Below are 20,697 nucleotides of genomic sequence, written 5' to 3' on the forward strand. Positions count from 1 at the left end.
AACAGACAAGCCATCGTCGCTAATGCAACACTTTTTAATCTGCCGTGGCCCGCGGGAGCGTATTGTTCTGGACAGACGGACGGCTTTGTGTTTCATATATATATATATATATATGTCTTGGTTATGTTTTGGTTGTTCGTCAGATGGTTTTGTGGGGAAATGAGGAAATAAGTTTCTGTTAAAAAAATCATTTTATCCAATAAATATATTATCTTTCTTGTTATTGCCTAAATTGAATAAAGTTTGACTTTGACTTTGAAGTTCATCATCATCATCCTATATACGTCCCACTGCTGGGCACAGGCCTCCTCTCAGAACAAGAGGGCTTGGGCCATAGTTCCCACGCGGGCCCAGTGCGGATTGGGAACTTCGCACGCACCATTGAATCGCTTCGCAGGTTTGTGCAGGTTTCCTCACGATGTTTTCCTTCACCGCAAAGCTCGTGGTAAGTTTCAAATGTGATTCCGCACATGAATTTCGAAAAACTCAGAGGTGCGAGCCGGGGTTCGAACCCACGACCCTCTGCTTGAGAGGCGATAGGTCACACCACTAGGCCACCACGGACTTTGAAGTTAAGACATTATAAATCTGTGTGACGTACGCGTAGCGATTCAATGTGTCACAAACTCAATTAGAGTAAACTGAATGCTTAATAAATATCGCTGAGTGATTATAGGAAGGGTGAGGGGAAAAATACTTAATGATTTCTGCTGTAAATGAGGGCTATCGTTTTTTGTCTCACTAGATGGCGCACTGTTGCGTGAGGTTTTTAAGTATGGCTTTCAGAGTCTGTTATTACGGGCGTTAAAACAAAGTTTAGATTAAAATCATATTTAAAACACCTTAATACCGTACCATAAAAATATCCAGCAACCACAGTGTTGCTTAGTCCCGTTTTGTTCGGAAAAAAAGGGAGGACAAAAGTTTCCGAAAGACAAAACTGTCTCAAAACGCAGACATTCATTGCCCCGGAACGCATAATTGCCATAATTAATTTCAGGTAAAAAATATTCTCAAAAAAAAATCTAATTATAAATTAACCCGCGTAGCTCACCCAAAAACTATGAGATTTGACATTTCGGAGACCTCACGCTACACTAGCGCCTCTAGCGGCGAATTCATACGCGATAGCCCTCATTGCACCACCTGCTAAAATCTATTCCTTACTTCTCTCCATTGTAAGGGTTGCCTGGAAGAATCGCTATCGCTTACCTTGGAAAATTTCATCACGTCTCTGGTAGAAACGCGGTCTGTAGCTTGAGGTCGCGCGTTCGATCCCGGGGCAGATATTTGTGTTAAAAATACGAATGTTTGTTGTTGTGTCTTGGATGTTTAGTATGTATTTATCTATAAATTAAAATATGTTTATCCATATAAGCTTTGCTTAGTTTGGGAGTAGGTCATTTGGTGTCAATTTTGTCCCTCATGACATTTATTATTACACATTATTGTCGACCGGATGGCCGAGTGGTTAGAGAACCTGACTACGAAGCTTAAGGTCCCGGGGTCGAATCCCGGCCGGGGCAGATATTTGTATGAATAATACGAATGTTTGTTCTCGGGTCTTGGATGTTTAATATGTATTTAAGTATGTATTTATCTATATAAGTATGTTTATCCGTTGCCTAGTATTCATAGTACAAGCTTTGCTTAGTTTGGGACTAGGTCAATTGGTGTCAAGTGTTCCATGATATTTATTTATTTATTTATTTATTACACACACACAAACATCAAGCCGGTATTCCCAAATGGGGTAGGCAGAGCACACGAAACGTTATCGCTTCGGAGCCACTTTTAGAAAATTTAGGTTTGAAGTTTGGCAAAAACGGTAGTGACAGGTTGCTATGCCTGTCGCCTACGGTATACCCTAACCTCCTCCTCCTCAGTCGCCTCTTACGACATCCACAGAAGGAATGGAGAGGTGTAATTCTAACCCGACAGCACACCACGTTTTTTTTTTTTTTTTATTCGACTGGATGGCAAACGAGCATGTGGGTCTCCTGATGGTAAGAGATCACCACCGCCCATAAACATCTGCAAAACCAGGGGTATTGCAGATGCGTTGCCAACCTAGAATTATCCAATATGCGTATTTTAACTTTAAAATCAACAAAATTAATACACTCGTCATATTTTAATAAAGGTTATTGTACGTGATAATTGCGAATCGATTCGGTTCGACTCGGCCCGAAACTTAAGGCGTTAAACAGTTGGAAGTTGCGAACAAACATACATGGGCATCGAGTAACGTCTCGGGTTAAGGGGAAGGTGTATCGTCGTATTTAATTTGTAGAAAATGACATTAAATATATTGACCCGGATAACTCACGTCTTAAATCGAGTTAAGCTCGATTTAAGACGTGAGTTATCCGGGTCAATATATTTAATATGAGTGAGTCTCACGGTAATTTCATGTTCAAAATTGTAGAAAATGATATTTAAAATATATTTATTTGGAACAATAACTACTTAGTATACTTCGTTTTTTTAGCATTAGAATTAAGGTAAGGTCTTGACAAGTCTATTGAGAAACGTATATATTTTTATGTATTATATATATATATATAATATTATAATATTTACGTATATTTATTTTATGCGACTGGATGGCAAACGAGCAAGTGGGTCTCCTGATGGTAAGAGATCACCACCGCCCATAAACATCTGAAACACCACGGGTATTGCAGATACGTTGACAACCTAGAGGCCTAAGATGGGATACCTCAAGTGCCAGTAATTTCACCGGCTGTCTTACTCTCCACGCCGAAACACAACAGTGCAAGCACTGCTGCTTCACGGCAGGATTAGCGAGCAAGATGGTGGTAGCAATCCGGGCGGACCTTGCACAAGGTCCTACCACCTGCATATGATACGAAAAGCATGTAAACGGTACCCGATATTCCCACGGGATAGGGATAAAATTCTCGAAATAACAACCGCTGGGCTTAGAGTCATGAATTTTGACATGATTGTTTTTAATGTAACGTCAATGAAAACCGTAAACTGCTTCAACTTTGCCCTCTGGCCCCAACATTGCCTGATTCGATTTAGAGTCGATAACTAGCACCCTTCTAGGTTTTTAAACTTTTATCCCCCCGTAATAATAATACCCGTGTAGATAAAAGTTTAAAACCTATAAGAGTGCTAAGTTATCGACTCTAAATCGAATAAGGCAATGTTGGGGCCAGAGGGCAAAGTTGAAGCAGTTTACGGCACCACGATTTAATTTTCGGGAATTCACACGGGAGTTTTTTAAAATCTCTAAATTTCAATTCAGCTACTGGATCTAATGATTTACGTGTGCGAAGTCGCGGCTAAACACTAGTTTGATATATTTTGAAGTTCGATAGTGACATTCTATAACTCCTTATAAAGTTCAATTTTTACCAGCCATAACCTCCCCTTAACCGCTTCAGAAATTATTCGGTCATTATTAACATGTGACGAACGCATAGCACCAAATTAATTTACGTCTCGCTCTCGCACACGCCGAGAGAGCGGGACAGAGCGTGAAATACGAGAGATTAGCGAGTTACCGGTTCAAAGGTGTTTTAGATTAAGTATAATATGTTCACGTTGAGTGTGGGGTGTTCATGGGAGGCAGAGGCGTGGCGCTGCAACAACTCGATTACCACCGGGTTGCCTAATTATTTATGTGAAGTCAGTGATTTATTTACCTATTTGTATTATACTATTTATAAACCGGCCAAGAGCGTGTCGGACACGCCCAAGATAGGGTTCCGTGGCCATTACGAAAAAATCAAGTAATATTTCGTATTGTGTACGGAATCTTCCAAGTTTCGGTATGTTTTATACCTTAGGCTGCTATTTACTCTTAAACTACTAATAATTCTCAAGCAATCTTAACCGCTATAATGTTCCTTGTAAACTTGATATATTTACTGCCATTCTGATTTTTTCAAATTTTTCCTCTACGCTCGATTTTAATGAAATTTTGCACTTTAAAGTTGTTAATTTCGTAAACACATCGCTAAATAGAAAAATCGTCTGACCAACCCCCCAATGGGTTTAAAAGACCTATCCAACGATACCCACACTATAGGTTAGTCAAGAAAAAAAAACACCCCCACTTTACGTCCATAGATGGAGGTACCCTTATTTTTTTTTTTTTTTTTATTTGATATGTATATTTATGCCAAATTACAGCTTTCTAGTACTAACGGACTCTGAGCTTAGCCGCGGACAAACAGACAGACAGTAAGACGGAAGAGTGGATCAAAATTTGTGCCGCTGACTGTGTATATAAGGGTTCCTAGTTGACTAAGGAACCCTAAAAAGGAAGAAAACACGTTTATTCGCAATATGTTTAGTAGTTTCATAAAATCCCTTAAGCACGTCAGTGAGTTGGTAAAGTCAACTCGTTTTATCATTCACTAAACACGTGAAGTTTCCAGTCCGCACTCGACCCGCGTGGGAATGGCCCAAGCCCTCTCGTTCTGAGAGGGGGCCTGTGCTCAGCAGTAGGACGTAGGTAGGCTGGGATGAGACGAGATGAGATACTTTTTTAAAATTTTTGGTAGATATCATCAGAACACCACCAGAGTGTCACCTGCGTCTGTGTTCCCTGATGGCTACAATCATGACCGGTCTTCAAATCTAGGGTGAATGGGCATTACTAAACTTCGTACTTTTTTTAGCATTAGAAAAAGGGGACACAATCTTGACGAGTCTTTTTATAATAATATAATGCAAAATACATAATGTAAATGATCATTTTGTCCTTGCCATTATTTGCTGTGACTTATTTTTCAAAAGTGTTTTTCAATAAAAAGACACGTCAAGATCGCTTACCTTCTTTCTAATGCTAAAAACAAGAAGTATAGGCAAGCTTGCTCCGTCTCAGTCCACATCTTCGCTTATCAGGCGTGATTGTGGTCAAAGGCAAGCCTATATCTGTGTAAAAAAAAAAACAAATCCTCGCACATAAGTATCTCTGGTGAGTACGCAGCCTCCAGCAGCACACACATGGGCAACAAACTGTTTTCATAGTCATCTGTGTAACCGAGCTTTTTGCAAAACTATAAACGTTCCTCGTTTTTAACACCGCTTTGTGACCAAAATTACCCCCAATATTTACCCATTTTCGGGGTAATTGTTTTGAATTGTTTAATTATTTATTCAGGCAACGTTTTAGGTTAGTGGGTCCGTGAGTGTCGAGAAAGTAAAAGGAGGAATAAATTGTTAGGCCAGTTAAATAACACCTTGGTACAGTGTAGTTACAACACCAGCGCGAACAGTCGAGTTAAACTCTAATCATTTATTTTCGGATAACTGAGTAGATCGAAATGTTTTGAAATTCCTAGGCATTCGTGAAATGGCGCCATTTCATGATATGCCTAAAAGTTGGCCAGGCATATCACGATGTGCCTGAGAAACAATACGGCAAATCAATTAGAGCAACGCATTCGTCGATATTCCAAGGCACATCGTGATATGCCGAAAGAAAATTAGGTGCGACGAGCGAAGCAGGAGTGGTTAGTATGGATTTTGTGACCACAACGCACGAGCCGAGCGAGCGAAGCAAGCCAGGACCGATATGGCGGCGTTTCAAGATATGCCCAGGAATTTCATGATCTGCCTAAACGTCACAAGGCAAATCGTTAAACGGCCAGTTTTGAACGATATGGCGGATATCCCTAAGCCAATTCATGAAATGGCGCCATTTCACGATATGCCTAGGAATTTCGTGATATGACGGATTTTGCGATCGGCCGCGACATATACATACAACGTTCTTATATGGCACTATATTAGTAAGCAGATTAAATTTAATTAATTTCCATGACATTCATGTATTACCAGCCAAATATGTGGTCTACCACCCTAAAGTTGATAATCGTTGAGTGCATGTCATTCATAAAACAATAATGCCAATAGACGTGTCTGTCAACTTGAAAGTTCGACTTTAGCGACATATTCATTTGATAGGAACTTGTTTAAAAATTGATAGACTTATTTGACTGATGGTAGCTACAACTGCCTACCTATTAATTAAATACATTTTAATATTTGTGGATTAAATATTTAGTTTAATGCAAGACATTAGATTTTTTGCCAAATTATGAAAGCTTTAAAAATAAAACATAAGCTAAATAAATGTAAAAATAAAAACAAAAATAAAATAAGTTTTTTGCAATTGCAATTTTTTTGCCAAATATCTGGTAGCATGGTGTACGGTTGTGTTGCTCTGATGATGAACTCTGATTGAGTTCGAAACGCGTCAGCGTAGTGTTGTGATGATAGTGGGGTTTAGTGGATGTGTGTGTGTGTTCTTACAGTGTAGCGACACACGTTTGCTGCATAGACATAGCGTTCGAAAGGTAATTTTTTTTATTATTGTTGTTTTTTTTTTTTTACTTTCGCTCCTTTAAATTACTTTTCTTTTCTTTTTAATATGTTAGTATTAGTTACGGCACACCCTGCCAAAGGGTCCGGGCTGAAACCAGCGCTGGTAACTAAAGGCATTTGCTGAGACCGGCACCCATTGTCAAGGTGTAGACCTATTTTACCTAATTATAATATGCGTATTTTGTATCCACTTGGTTATACTTTGGCAATAAAGAGTTTTATTATTATTATTATTATTGAATTGTTTGTAGTTCAATGTGGATACTGTTTTTTATGGCTATGACGATTGATTAGCCAGTTTCAGGTCGATTTGATAAAAAATATATATATTTACGAACGCGAAAAACTTACTAACAATTAAAAAGTGGATACTGTGCAAATTTTTCATTGAAACTACTGTTTCTAACTGGTTCCGTATATTAGTAAACACTTTAGCAAAATTAAGGGTAGTTGTAACTCAACCGCGCACCTGTGCCCTTTGCTTACTTCCACAACTTCGTATCTACCTCGTTCATGTAGTCGTATTACCGACCCTGCTGCTTTTGAAATAAGATTGCTTTTGGAGCGGTGCTTTTTGATAAGATACGAGTTGGTAATAATTAAGGTCGATATTTATTTCTACCCTCAGAACGGGTGAAGCTTGTTTAATTTTTAATTGTTTTTTAAAAGTGAACTGGTTTCTGTCGGAAAGAACTTTTTTGTTTTTTTATTTGTTTATAAATAGAGTGTGTAGAGAGATGTTATATGTATTAAAGAGCTTAAATATTATACAAGGCAATTTTTTGTCACCATTCCATCCAAATTTCGATTCAGTATAGTTAATAGAATGAAGCCGTGGTGGCCTAGTGGTTTGACCTATTGCCTCTCAAGCAGAGGTTCGTGGGTTCACACAATTTTTCGAAATTCATGTGCGAAATTACATTTGAAATTCACCACGAGCTTTACGGTGAAGGAAAACATCGCGAGGAAACCTGCACAAACCTGCGAATCAATTCAATGGTGTGTGTGAAGTGAAGTTCCCAATCCGCACTGGGCCCGCAACTACGGCCCAAGCCCTCTCATTCTGAGGGGAGATCTGTGCCCAGCAGTGGGACGTAAAGGCTGGGATGATGATGACAGTTAATAGAATACTAAACGGTTTGTCAATTTACTTTATATACAGTCACGGTGTGGTGATCAAAATGATGTATATATCTAGTTTCATATCAATACCAAACCTTTTTAATAAACAGCGTCGTACGAGTTTGAATCAAATAATGTTCTATTTAATTGTCAGTGTTTGTCAGTGCCAAGGTGTAGTGGCCTACCACTACCCTACCCTACCCTACCCTACCCTAGTTGCTATGGTCACCCTTAAACAAGATTATGTTTAGCAGGTTAACAGTTTGATGCAGTATGTCATACTCAATTGGTTAAGCAGATTATCGCTCATACTGAGCAAAGGGAAATAGATCTTAAAGTGACAAACCTTTTTTACTCCGACTGTACTTTTAACTCACTGACACCCGCTAACAAGAGTAACAAGTGACAACTCGTACATCGCTTTTCGATAATGATTGTTAATATTGGAGATTAATTTACGTGATAATTAAGTTTGTTTGTGAGATATTAACGATTAATTAAACCATAATAAAAAAAACATTCATAACGCGTGTTTTTTGGGTAAAAAAATAAAATATGGGTCTTGGTCTCGGCCGAGAATATATTTTATTCTCGTTCTCGGCCGAGATTAAAAAGCAGTCTCGGTCAGACCTTAGTGACGACGCAACCTACGCGCATACAACACATGCACACATCCCAGGGACGCTTTTGCCCAGCAGTGGAACACAATACAAGCTAAATAATTTTTATTTTTTTGTCGACAGAACCCTCCTGAGTCTTCTGGGAGCTCGGCGTTAACGGATCTCTCCAACGTTTTGGACCCTAATAAAATAAGCGAGGGATATAGCAGTAACAGCTTGAGAAGTAAGTCCAAAAAATACAATAATAGTTTTTTTTTCTTGTTTAAACCTGCAATCAGTCTTCTAGACTATAATCAGGTGGGTTGCTAGAGGTTGGGGTTTGGCAAGGCAGAGCCACAGCTCTGTCTCCCCTTAGTAAGGCAGCACATCAGCTCTCTTGAGTCTTTTAATCGGATTTAGCTGCAAAAGTACGTAGAATATTGAAAAAAAAAGTAGACCAGGTACCTATAGTTTTATCTGGAAAACCACGGCAGAACAAAAAATTTTGTCCGTGCTGGAATCCATACATACCGTAAAACCGTGCAACTTTGCCCTTTGGACATACTCGTAACTTTGCCCAGGCCGTTACTCATTAACATTTGACCGAAATAAAACAAGACCGTGGTGGCCTAGTGGTTTGACCTATCGCCTCTGAAGCAGAGTGTCGTGGGTTCAAACCCCGGCTCGCACCTCTGAGTTTTTCCAAATTCATGTGCGGAATTACATTTGAAATTTACCACGAGCTTTACGCTGATGGAAAACATCGTGAGGAAACCTGCACAACCTGCGAAGCAATTCAATGGTGCGTGTGAAGTTCCCAATCCGCACTGGGCCCGCGTGGGAACTACGGCCGTAGCCCTCTCATTCTGAGAGGAGGCCTGTGCCCAGCAGTGGGACGTATATAGGCTGGGATGATGATGATGAAAACAAGAATGGGCAAACGAACATTTTTTTTTTATTTGTAGTGTACCTAGACGTCTTAAGAGGCGCAGAATCCTAGAACTGGATCAACTAATATGAAGATTCAGCCACAGATAGAGCGGTCTCTCGCTGGGGAGCCAACTCTACACGCCATCGATCACGCAACTCATCTGCTCATAGTCCTCCGACTGATCGCATGATAATATAAAAAAAAGAAAAAAATGTAGTTTAAAGTTAAACATATTGCCGGCAACACCGATTAAGGCTGCGTTTTCGACAAAGATGTGCGAGGATTTGTTGCGAGGTGTTGTTTTCAGCATGAACCAATAGGAACGCGTCATTTACCTATCCTCGCCCAGCACAGCTCTAGTGGAAACAGCTGAGTGGAGCGAGGCGAGGTAAATGAGGTGTTTCTATTCATCCCATCATCATCATCCCAGCCTATATACGTCCCACAGCTGGGCACATGCCTCCTCTCGGAATGAGAGGGCTTGGGCCGTAGTTCCCACGCGGGCCCAGTGCGGATTGGGAACTTCACGCACACCATTGAATTGCTTCGCAGGTTTGTGCAGGTTTCCTCACGATGTTTTCCTTCACCGTAAAGCTAGTGGTAAATTTCAAATGTAATTTCGCACATGAATTCCGAAAAACTTAGAGGTGCGAGCCGGGATTTGAACCCACGATCCTCTGCTTGAGAGGCCATAGGTCAAACCGCTCGGCCACCACGGCCACGGCGTTTCTATTGGTTGATGAAAAACACATTCTTCGCAACACATCCCCACACATCATTGGTGGAAACGGAGGCTAACGACAGGCCTGTAGCATCCTTGTGTTTTGCGATCGTAGAAAAAAATTTGAACAACATGAAAAATTTAGCTCATATTCTCAGATTTCTACAAGAAACTAATACAGACAGACATGCAGATAAAGAATCTCAAAAAGAGCATACGAGATATCAAATCATATGACTACACTGACTTCAACCTGCCCAGATCGAAGAGGTCTTTGAAAACCATAACGAAAATCAACCCCAAAGATGTCGGTCGCATCGGAAGGCATGACTTCAGGGATTTCAATATTTTCTTTCCACCGGCTTGTGCTTTTAGAGTAACCGATCCTAAAGTTAATAAGGTATGTTAAAACTGACCATACTGCCCTCCTAAGCCAAAAGGCGCTATCTCAAGAAAATCACTTTTGAGTTATTAATACCTACTATTGTGTAGCTTAAAACATTCTGCATCACATGGTGTAAATGACAGAAAAGCGATTTTTTTTTGGAGATAGCGCCTTTCGGCTGACGAGGGCTAAACTAAACTAAAATCTTTATTGCACATAAAAATAAAAATACACAGAGAGGAGAGCAAAGGCGAGCTTATCCCTAAAAAGGGATCTCTTCCTGCTAACCTAGTTAATGTAAAACATTTTGTTATATAGAGGATAAGCAGACAGTGAAAATTAAGTGCTATCAAGGACCATAATATACGGTCCGTATATATGGTCCTTGGTGCTATGTACCTACTTTAAAAAAGTCCCTTTTGCCTAGTGGTTAGAAAACCTCACTACCAAGCTTGAAGTTCCGGGTTTGATCCTTATAGCCGCAGCAGATATTTGTATGAATTTAATATACTCAGTGGCACAAAATTTGGCCCACTCTTCATTCAAAATACAATACAATACAATACAATACAAGACTCTTTATTGTACACCAGACATAGTAAGCGATACAGAAACAGATACACAGAAAAAATATTACAAGGTGAGCAATAGGCGGCCTTATCGCTTAAGAGCGATCTCTCCAGGCAACCTTTTTTACAGAAAGAAGGAAGGACTAGTTTACAACAGGTGGTGCATCAAAAGTAGATAAGAAAATTTAAACGTAACAGCATACATCTACGAATACATACAAAATTACTATTACTGCTACATTTGAGGGCCAGATTTTTGCCGCTCAGTATATAATAATAGTTTGAACATGAAACTACCGTGAGACTCACTCATATTAAATATATTGACCCGGATAACTCACGTCTTAAATCGAGTTTAGCTTGACATGTTTCGGGCTAATCCGTAGCCCTTCGTCTTCGGAGCAACGCGACTCAGCGGCTGCTGCAACACGCGCACTGCGCGCCGCCGCTCTGCTCGCGCGACACGTCGAGCTAAACTCGATTTAAGACGTGAGTTATCCGGGTCAATATATTTAATAATAATAATAGTTCATTATAAGCTCTACATTTTGAGATAGAAATATTATTTTTCAAAAAAGAGCGACTAGACATATTCGTCCGAGTACCCTTCATGTAGGTTAAATCGTCAATTTACTAGCCACTGTTCAATAACTGGCCAGTGGCTACCTTACACCAAACATGAATTCTAGGCACCTATTAACAAGTTAATTTTTAACCGACTTCAAAAAAAGAGGAGGTTCTCAATTCGAGTGTATGTTTTTTTTTATGTTTGTTACGCGATAACTCCGCCAATTGTGGGCCGAATTTCAAAATTCTTTTTTAGTTCTAAAGGACATACTTTCGAGGTAGTTCCATTGACACCAAGTCAGGATCTGATGATGGAATCTTAGAGAAATCGAGAGCAACCTTCGAATTTTTAAAGCACACCTATAGCGACTTTGGCATTTTTTTTAACATCAAGTCAAGTATTTACATTCAGAAAGTATCATTTGGTGAAGTGGACCCTGATAATGAAGAACGTGTGTACCGATACTCTGCTACAAAATTATAACTATGCTATGTTTGAGCTTAATGGAATCGTTGTGAGATGCGCTTTGGCTACGAATCACTAAAAACTATGAAAAATTATTTTTAACAAAAAATGGTACCGACTTCAAAAACCTTGAAAATAATTTTCTACTAGTTTGAAGTCGGTGCCTCAGCACGAGCCAGCAGGAGTGGTTGAAGCCCAATATATAGAAAGTAGGTGAGGTAGACGACTATAGTTCCACTCCTGCTGGCTCGTGCTCAGGCACCGACTTCAAACTAGTAGAAAATTATTTTCAAGGTAGTATAAGATGTCAATTACTGTCCACCTTATACTAAAATGAATTCTGGTCATTTATAAATAGAACTAGCTTTTGCGCGCGGCTTCGCCCTCGTGGAATTCGGTTAACGCGCGCTGTCTCCTCGGGAACTGTGCATTTTTCCGGGATAAAAAGTGGCCTACAATTATGTCACTCTCTGGCCCATAAACTATCTCTATGTCAAAAATCACGTCGATCCGTTGCTCCATTTCGACGTGAAAGACGGACAAGCACACAAACACACACACTTTTGTATTTTTTAAGAAGTTATCGAAAGGTGGCCAGTAATTGATAATTTACCCTGTGTGTATTAAATGACAAATGCAAGTAAACCGTGTGTTGAAAAATATTTACTAAAAAAAACGTATTTCTATAGGTGAAACGTGAATTCAATTACACCAACCCGTCCGGTATTATGATAGAGAAGCAAAAGCTGGTGCTCGAGTACCAGCCAAGGTCGAAGGTGCCCAAATGCTCCCACACTCCCAAGGATGCGAAGACCAAAGTACATGAGAGTGAACACAAGCACCCATTCTTCCAGCATACTGAGAGGCTAGACGACATACTGGACAGGTACGGTCAAGGACTTTACTTCATGAGCAAGGAGCGGAATTCTCATAGCAAAAATCAAATGTCACGAGGGATTGACCATTGTGTTTTATCGACTATTCCAGCTATCGATTTTTCGCATGTCACTGACTTTGAACATTATTCAGTAACATTAACCCTCTTTGATAAGTCACTAGCATCTCCTTTATTAAAAAAAATACGTCACATTTGACATTTGATGTCGCTTGAGTTTTCATAAGTATTATTTTATTAGGTTCCCTTGTTAATCAAAATGGTTAATCGTAAATGAAAAACGATTAACAAATTGATAAAGTAATATCCTTATCTTAATTTTAAATTATTCTCTTACTTGTCTTAGTTTAAATGGTGACAATGTAGAGAAAATAATGACAATTCTTTGTTACAACAGACAAGATGAAGAAAATATAATTAGTACAGATATATAGATTTCGATTCTGTTATTTTGAAGGTTAATCGTGTTACAGTTTAACATTTCCGTTTCGGTTTTTTTTAAATTGTAACAAACACAGATGTCTATTTTTTTTTGGTAGGCTTTAGTGTCACACTGCAGGACAAAGGCCTCCCCCATTACAGGTCTAATTTCATTACCTAAAACATATCGTGCTAACTGACAATTAAACATCGACAGTCGATAAAACACAATGGTCAATCCCTCTTGACATTTGATTTTTGCTATGAAAATTCCGCTCCTTGTTCATGGCCCCCATGGAACCTTTTCAAAGGAAAAGTCATTACGATTTTCCTTGTTAATTAATACGATGTCTCTTGACGTTTACTGTGAAATGGCCCTTATTAACTACTAGAGTTTACCCGCGGCTTCGCACGCGTAAACTATTCGATCTGTAAGGTGTTGTGTTAAGAACAACTATCACGTGGGAATATTGGAATCAAAGTAGCCTTTGTGTTATTTCAGACATCCAGCTATCTACATACCCAATTTCATGACTCTAAGCCCAGCGCAATCTGGCGCGCGGCAATGAATGGGTAAAGAGCTTTACAGACTGCAATGCAGGATAATGAATAGATTTCTTTTTCCCTGAATGGCAACACTGGCATAGATAAGATACCTGGGATCCTGCAGACAAACTGTGTAAATAGTTTTGCAGGGCTATGTGCAAAAAAAACTATGTAAAAAATAATGTCAAATAAATATGTACCTTTTCATTTTCATTTTTTTTTAAAGATCGCTCGTTTTTGGCTCGAAATTCGAACTTGTGTTTTTATTTTGCTTAATATACAAAATTTACACACCCAATATCATATTTTCTCAAGTTTTTCGCGATTCCCAAGGTCAAAGAATCGAATTGCTTTAAAATTCCAGAGAAATAATGCGTTGTTTGGGAGAAACGTGTCAAAATGGTGTTGTAGAGCGTCATCCTGCTCTGTCTCGTTTTTTTTGTCCCATTCTGGCGGTTCACTTTTATATTATAGATGCCGAATGGGAGTGCCAAAGTTCGAATACTTTTTTCTAGTAACGTTTGTCCGAATCATCGTTTGTCATAATTTTTCCCCCCTGAAAATGCACTGAAACCTTAAAATTTTCTAAAATTTTTAAATGGTCGTCCTATACAAAATTATAGGTTAGGTTAAGTTTGTTTAACAATTCTGAACAATAATTGGATTTAAAGAAAAAAAAGAGTTATGACAAACAAATCATTACATTTGGACTTTCAATAAGTATGCGGCCCGGATTGAGACTAAGTATGCCGAAGACATGCGCCGGAGTAACGTCTGGTAACCAACTTTTTTTCACCCTCACCACCTTTATAGCTGTCTTCACTAGCTGCCTGTTAGACGGTGAAGAGGCATTCACACGCTGTGTCTCCTTTTTAACCCCCGACGCAAAAAGAGGGGTGTTATAAGTTTGACCGCTATGTGTATTGTGTGTGTCTGTCTGTCTGCGGCACCGTAGCTCTTAAACGGGTAAACCGATTTGAATACGGTTTTTTAAATTGAAAGCAGGTTTTCTAGCAATGGTTCTTAGACATGTTTTATGAAAATCGGTTCAGCCGTTTTTGAGATATTGAACTTTGAAGTGACAGTCTTTTTTTGTTGGTTAGGTTATCAATGTATTATTTAATCCTCACTCTTCCTATCAATCATCGTATCAGTCATAGGACGTCCACTGTTGGACATCGCCCTCCTCCATAAACCTCCAGTTGCCTCGGTTGGAAGCGGGCTGCATCCACCGTGAACCAGGTCATCCGTCGATCTCGTTGGACGTCCTACGCTGCGCTTGCCGATACGCGTTCTCCACTCGAGAACCTTTCGGCCCCAACGGCCATCTGTTCTCCGTGCTATATGGCCTGCCCATTGCCACTTCAACGAGCTAATTCGCTTGGCTATGTCGGTGACCCTTGTTCTACGTATCTCCTCATTTCCAATAACTGGCCTATACATTTTTAAACAAGTTCCTATCAAATTAATATGTCGGTAAAGTCGAACTTTCAAGTTGACAAACAAGTCTATTAGCATCATTGTTTTATGACATGTAAACGATTATCAACTTTAGGGTGGTAGACCCCTTATTGGCTGATGTTACAATAAATAATTTACTTACATACACACAGTACATGCGTATGATTCTTTCCAGGTTGTTAGCAAACCCTAAGGTGATACCTGAATCTATATTCAGCAAAATAAGAACGGCACAGACGAGTACATACAAGAATCCCAGCCCGGCGCCTACTCAGCCCAAATGCTGTCCCCCCCAGCAGTCAGATTTGGCGCTCTTGGTTAAGAGAATTAAGCATCCGCATGGAAGCGACTACATACTCTCAACGGAGAACATATTTGAGCTAAAACATCAAAAAGTCGTGAGTATACTGACACTGATAGTCATCTCTGTCCGGTTATAGGATGAGTTTCCATCAGAGATGAGCGAGTTACGTGAGCGGTGCGAGGACACTCCTCGCAACGGATTACTAATGTATGGGCAAAAAAGTTTTCCCAAAGTATCACATCCCAAAATATTTGGGCAAAAATCATTAAAATTTGCTAAATCTTATCGCAATTTTACAGTTAGTAATTTTTTTTTTGGGAAATTATTGTTCCAAAAATAATTACTTAGTCATGTTTCATATTACCAAGTATTATTTAGTCAAATGTATCGTTAGGCATAAGCCTCTTCTGGTAGCAGTTCGTATCTGTGGGGAACGCAGTTCTAACCTAACCTAACCTACTTTTCTGATAGCAGTTCGTTTCTGTGGGGGACGCAGTTCTAACCTAACCTAACCTACTTTTCTGATAGCAGTTCGTTTCTGTGGGGGACGCAGTTCTAACCTAACCTAACCTACTTTTCTGGTAGCAGTTGGTATCTGTGGTTGGTTCGTGTGCGAAGTGTCATTTTGAACAATCATTTTTTTGGAATATAATATTTGCTTAATAAACGTTTCTCATAATAAAACTTGACAATGTAATGATAATTTGACCAAGTGAATAAAATGCGAAATGTTAATATGCTAAAGATTCGTTTCGCAAATGAAACTACTGCGATAAGTTTTTTGGGAAGTGAAATTTGGCGAAAAATATTTTGCCGAAACGGCAGTACACCCCTCGCAACACTTACGCTCTCATCTCTCGTCTCTTCCCGTAGTTCCTGTGCTGTGGGTAAGTTCCAGCCCCGGATCTACGTGTTTTTCGAACCGGGACAAAACCTTGACCCCTCCCTTCAGTGTTTGAGAAAAACTGTTAAAACTGCCAATGAATGCCATTTTTCTTCTTTTGTTCTTCATTTCTTGCCTCAAGGATTTGGCGCCCCCATGAGACTGCCGCCCGGGGCAAGTGCCCCGGTTTGCCCCCCCTTAGATCCGGGGCTGGTAAGTGCACCTCTTTGCACCCCCCTCCTGGCGCCCATGGTAACATTTAAGTAAAATAATGTTTGTACTATTTTTGTAGCCGCAACCTTCGTGTATTTCTATGCCGAGTCCTTCCGGTGCTTCAACTTTAAGGTCTAAAACAACACCGTCATCCACATCGCGCTTACGTTTCTTTGTAAGTACACGCGTCGTGAATATGTTGCCACTTTAGTACCTTGTCATTTTTACTGCACCGGCAGCTCATGATTATATTTCAATTCGGATAGTGCGAATCCGCGAATCTACCACACTAAGGGGCTGTTTCACCATCCATTGATTAGTGTTAACTGGCGGTTAGGTGTGATGCCGTCTCTATTTGTTTTGTTCGAATAGACGGAGACGGCATCACGTTTAACCGTCGGTTAACACTAATCAATGGATGGTGAAACAGCCCCTAAATGTTAGTTTTACAGGGGACGGTGTTAACTTCATTTTTTTTTTATTTAAGAATAAAGGTGATTTTCCATCGGCGACGCGAGACGAGACGAGGCGACGCGAGAATTGAAATCGCAATGGCCCTTTTCCACTAAAAATGGCGTTAACAGCTACGAGTATAGTGAGCCCGCCGAGAATTGACATTAGAAGTCATCTCGCGGTTAAAAAGTGGGTAGGAACTCCATGAACACAAAAGAGCCGTGCAACCATCTACGTCACGCACAAATAAGATACTTAAGTATGATAAGGACAGTTGCAGGGGTCGCGCTTCGTGTTAAAAGCTACCTCTAATAGAAATGGCTTGTACCTACACTATCATGACGATATTCTCAAGTAATAAACAGTATGGCTACTACGAAATTCGAAGATTGTATCGTACCGTCCCTCCGACGCTTATATTATTTAATACGAGTGTGAGAGGGACGGTACGATACGAACTTCGATTTTCGAATTTCGTAGTAGCCCTGCAGCAACTAACAACAAAACACCTATCGCGCGAAGCATGTTGCTGTTGCATTCCCGCGGGCGCCGCCATGCAAAAATTTCAATTCTCGTCTCGCCCCTCCGTCTCGCTTCGCCGGTGGAAAAGCACCTTGAATTTATACTCTATGTCGAAAGCAATACGGTTTATTTTTACAACGACAAATATTTCAATTCAAGTCTCGCACATCCTCGTCAATGCTTACTACATATTTCCACCGCATATGCGCTAGGAGAGGATTGAAAATTGGCCATGCAAATTTTAATTCTCGTCTCGCCTCGCCGGTGGAAACTCACCTTAAAACTTCCACTGAACGTAGATTATAGTTAGTGTTTAGTTTTGTAACTAAGGGACCCCATACATCCCTGTATTATTATTATTATTTTTTGTATTTTCTTTTATTTCATTGTATACTGTAGTTTTTAAGTATTTTATTTGTAATTATTTTATGTTGAAAAAATGACTCTGCCAAGTTTCTTGCGGCGCATTCTTCTTGGCAATGATGGTCTTTCCGAAAGCGCTGGTAGTTTTTAAAAAATGACGTGTAAAAGTGCCCATTGCGGCCTATTTACTGAATAAATGATTTTGATTTTTTTGTTTTTTTTTTTGAAAAAAGAACAAGAATATAAACATTTGTTTCATAACTAACAATCAGTAGGAAGTAACAAATATTCCCATAACTATCTAAATACGTTTGTTATGAAAAAGGATCCACTCAGCATTCGTCAGGCCACGGAAGGTGACTCGACGCTGATTTCAACGAATTTCGATCAAAAACAGGTGTAATAGTGTCCCAACTAAATTATTATAATTTTGCTAAGATAATTGTAACAATTTAATTGGTACATTTATTTAAACCCTAAACACTTGGGAGAGATTCATCATCATCATCATCCCAGCCTATATACGTCCCACTGCTGGGAGAGATTGCTCTTTAATAATAGGAGTGTCTGTAGTCAAATACAGATGTAGTGTATTGTATCGATAAAATAATATTGAAAGTCGATAAATGAGAAGTCATTATGACAGCTCGGAATCGTCGTGAAAATTTCGATCTTTTAAATGTAAATTAATGAACTAAAAGAATTTCTTTGCTCACCCGCGACCTTATGATAGTTAAGTTTATGCAAAATATGCGTGTTCATGCAGTTCCTCCACCTTCACACTGTAAGAACACACACAAACTCATCTATCACTACCATCACACTACACTGACCCATTTCGAACTCAACCAGAGCTCATCTTCAGAGCAACAATCGCACAAATGCTACCAGATGTTAGACTAATAAACCACAACAACCGTTTTAATTTGTCACTGGAACCACACACAAAGTAACGCCTGATTATTTAAATGTATATTATTTTTTAAATGTATATTGTTTATAAATAGAGTGTGTAGAGAGATGTTATATGTATTAAAGAGCTTAAATATTATACAAGGCAATTTTTTGTCAGTATAGTTCATAGAATGAAGCCGTGGTGGCCTAGTGGTTTGACCTATCGCCTCTCAAGCAGAGGTTCGTGGGTTCACACAGTTTTTCGAAATTCATGTGCGGAATTACATTTGAGATTTACCACGAGCTTTGCGGTGAAGGAATAACATCGTGAGGAAACCTGCACAAACCTGCGAAGCAATTCAATGGTGCGTGTGAAGTCCCCAATCCGCACTGGGCCCGCGTGGGAACTATGGCCCAAGCCCTCTTGTTCTGAGAGGAGGCCTGTGCCCAGCAGTGGGACGTATATAGGCTGGGATGATGATGATGATATTATTTTACCAGCAAGAGTACGAGCAGCGGCGTCACAACGACCAAATCGGCACTGCCTCGGAGGTGGATATGATGCAAGAACAGTTGCAGAAAGTGAAGCAGCAATTCAACGGTGTGCTGAGCGTGTCCACTCTCATGTACGATATGCCGAATATTTGTATCAGCAGCAGTATTAAAAGTAGCAGGAGCAGCAGCAGTAGCAGTAGTAAATCTAGCAGGAGCAGTAGCAGCAACGGTAGTAGCGCTAGATGTAGCCATAGTAGCAGCGGCAGCAGTAGTTGTTGTATTAAAAGCAGAAGTAGCAGCGGCTGTAAAAGCAGCAATACTAATTTATACAGGTATCTTAACTTGAATTATTTTATTTAACACAGAAACGGCAACAAAATGTCTGAAGAAAAGAAAACCGCACCCCAGCGAGCGCCAAGTCATCGGAGTCTACTGCAAGTAGACCCAAGCGTACGTCCAGGTCTTCCAGAAGAAGAAGCTAAAGAGAAAACCGGGATCCAGCGGATACTAGGACATCGGAGGTTGCTTCAACTAAATCCAGGTGTTCTTCCAGGTCAACATCTGTTAGCATGGTGAACGGTTGTGTTAGAAACGCGTCGGTGTAGTGTGGTGGTGGTGATAGATGGGTTTGTGTAATTTGTGTGTGTTCTTACAGTGTGGAGGTGGAGCAAAACTGCATGAACACACATTTCTTGCACAAACGTAGCTATCATAAGGTCGCGCGTGAACATAGTAATTGTTTCAGCTCATATTTATATCTTATTATTTTATTTAACCTATGTTTTAACAAATAAAATTGATTGATTGATTAATATGGACCTCCGCATAGTAACGCCTAATTCAATAAATTATTCGTCTAGGTCTTCTCGAACAGAAACCTAAAGAAAAGGGCGAGATCCAACAGATGCCAGGACATGAGAAGCGGCTTCACCTAGATTCAGATCTACTTCCAGGTCTTCCAGAAGAACTTGAAGAAAAGCCTGAGGTTTGGCAAATGCCCGGCTATAGGAGGCTGCTGCAAGTAGACTTGGAAGAAGAACTCAAAGATGAAGCCAAGGCTCCTAGGATGCCAGGGCACCGACAGCTACTGCAACATGTGGAAGGATCTGGAGAGAAGATTGATGTCCAGCGGATGCCAGGCTCCAGGAGGCTCCTGCAAATAGACTTGGAAGAAGATAGGTGGGAAGAGGACCCAGCTAGTGACGAAGTGAAGAGGGCACGAAGAATGGGGGTAAGTTAAAAAGATATGTAGTTTATTTAAACTACAAGAAAAACATGTTCAAAAACTACAGGACTACTTTTTTTTGACATGCGCTGCTGAATCGCGCAAATAAGGCCGAGAAACTCAGGGAAAGTATCTGACGCGTCTGTTACTCACAATACACTCCATGACTATGATCTTGCATAGACTCTAAACTGTCGTCCGATCATTAGATATATCTTTACTTAATACTGTAAATGATTAAGCGAGTTTTTTGTTTGTTCCGTTTTCACACATAACAATTGCCATGAAATTTTA

At 39.9% G+C, this 20,697-nt stretch overlaps 1 protein-coding gene across 1 annotated transcript in view; it reads left to right on the forward strand.

Annotated features, from left to right (window-relative positions):
* LOC141443255 (uncharacterized) overlaps positions 1-20,697 on the forward strand; it is a 65,864-nt gene that overhangs the window by 33,531 nt on the left and 11,636 nt on the right. Inside the window, exons 12-19 of the mRNA XM_074108464.1 lie at positions 8,235-8,334; positions 9,901-10,142; positions 12,419-12,615; positions 15,227-15,449; positions 16,531-16,626; positions 19,185-19,309; positions 19,544-19,731; positions 20,039-20,409. Coding sequence (XP_073964565.1) covers positions 8,235-8,334; positions 9,901-10,142; positions 12,419-12,615; positions 15,227-15,449; positions 16,531-16,626; positions 19,185-19,309; positions 19,544-19,731; positions 20,039-20,409 — 1,542 coding nt within the window. The remainder of the gene's footprint in view (positions 1-8,234; positions 8,335-9,900; positions 10,143-12,418; positions 12,616-15,226; positions 15,450-16,530; positions 16,627-19,184; positions 19,310-19,543; positions 19,732-20,038; positions 20,410-20,697) is intronic.

This window comes from Choristoneura fumiferana, chromosome 27 (assembly GCF_025370935.1).
Source record: "Choristoneura fumiferana chromosome 27, NRCan_CFum_1, whole genome shotgun sequence".
NCBI classification, from domain to species: Eukaryota; Metazoa; Arthropoda; class Insecta; order Lepidoptera; family Tortricidae; genus Choristoneura; species Choristoneura fumiferana.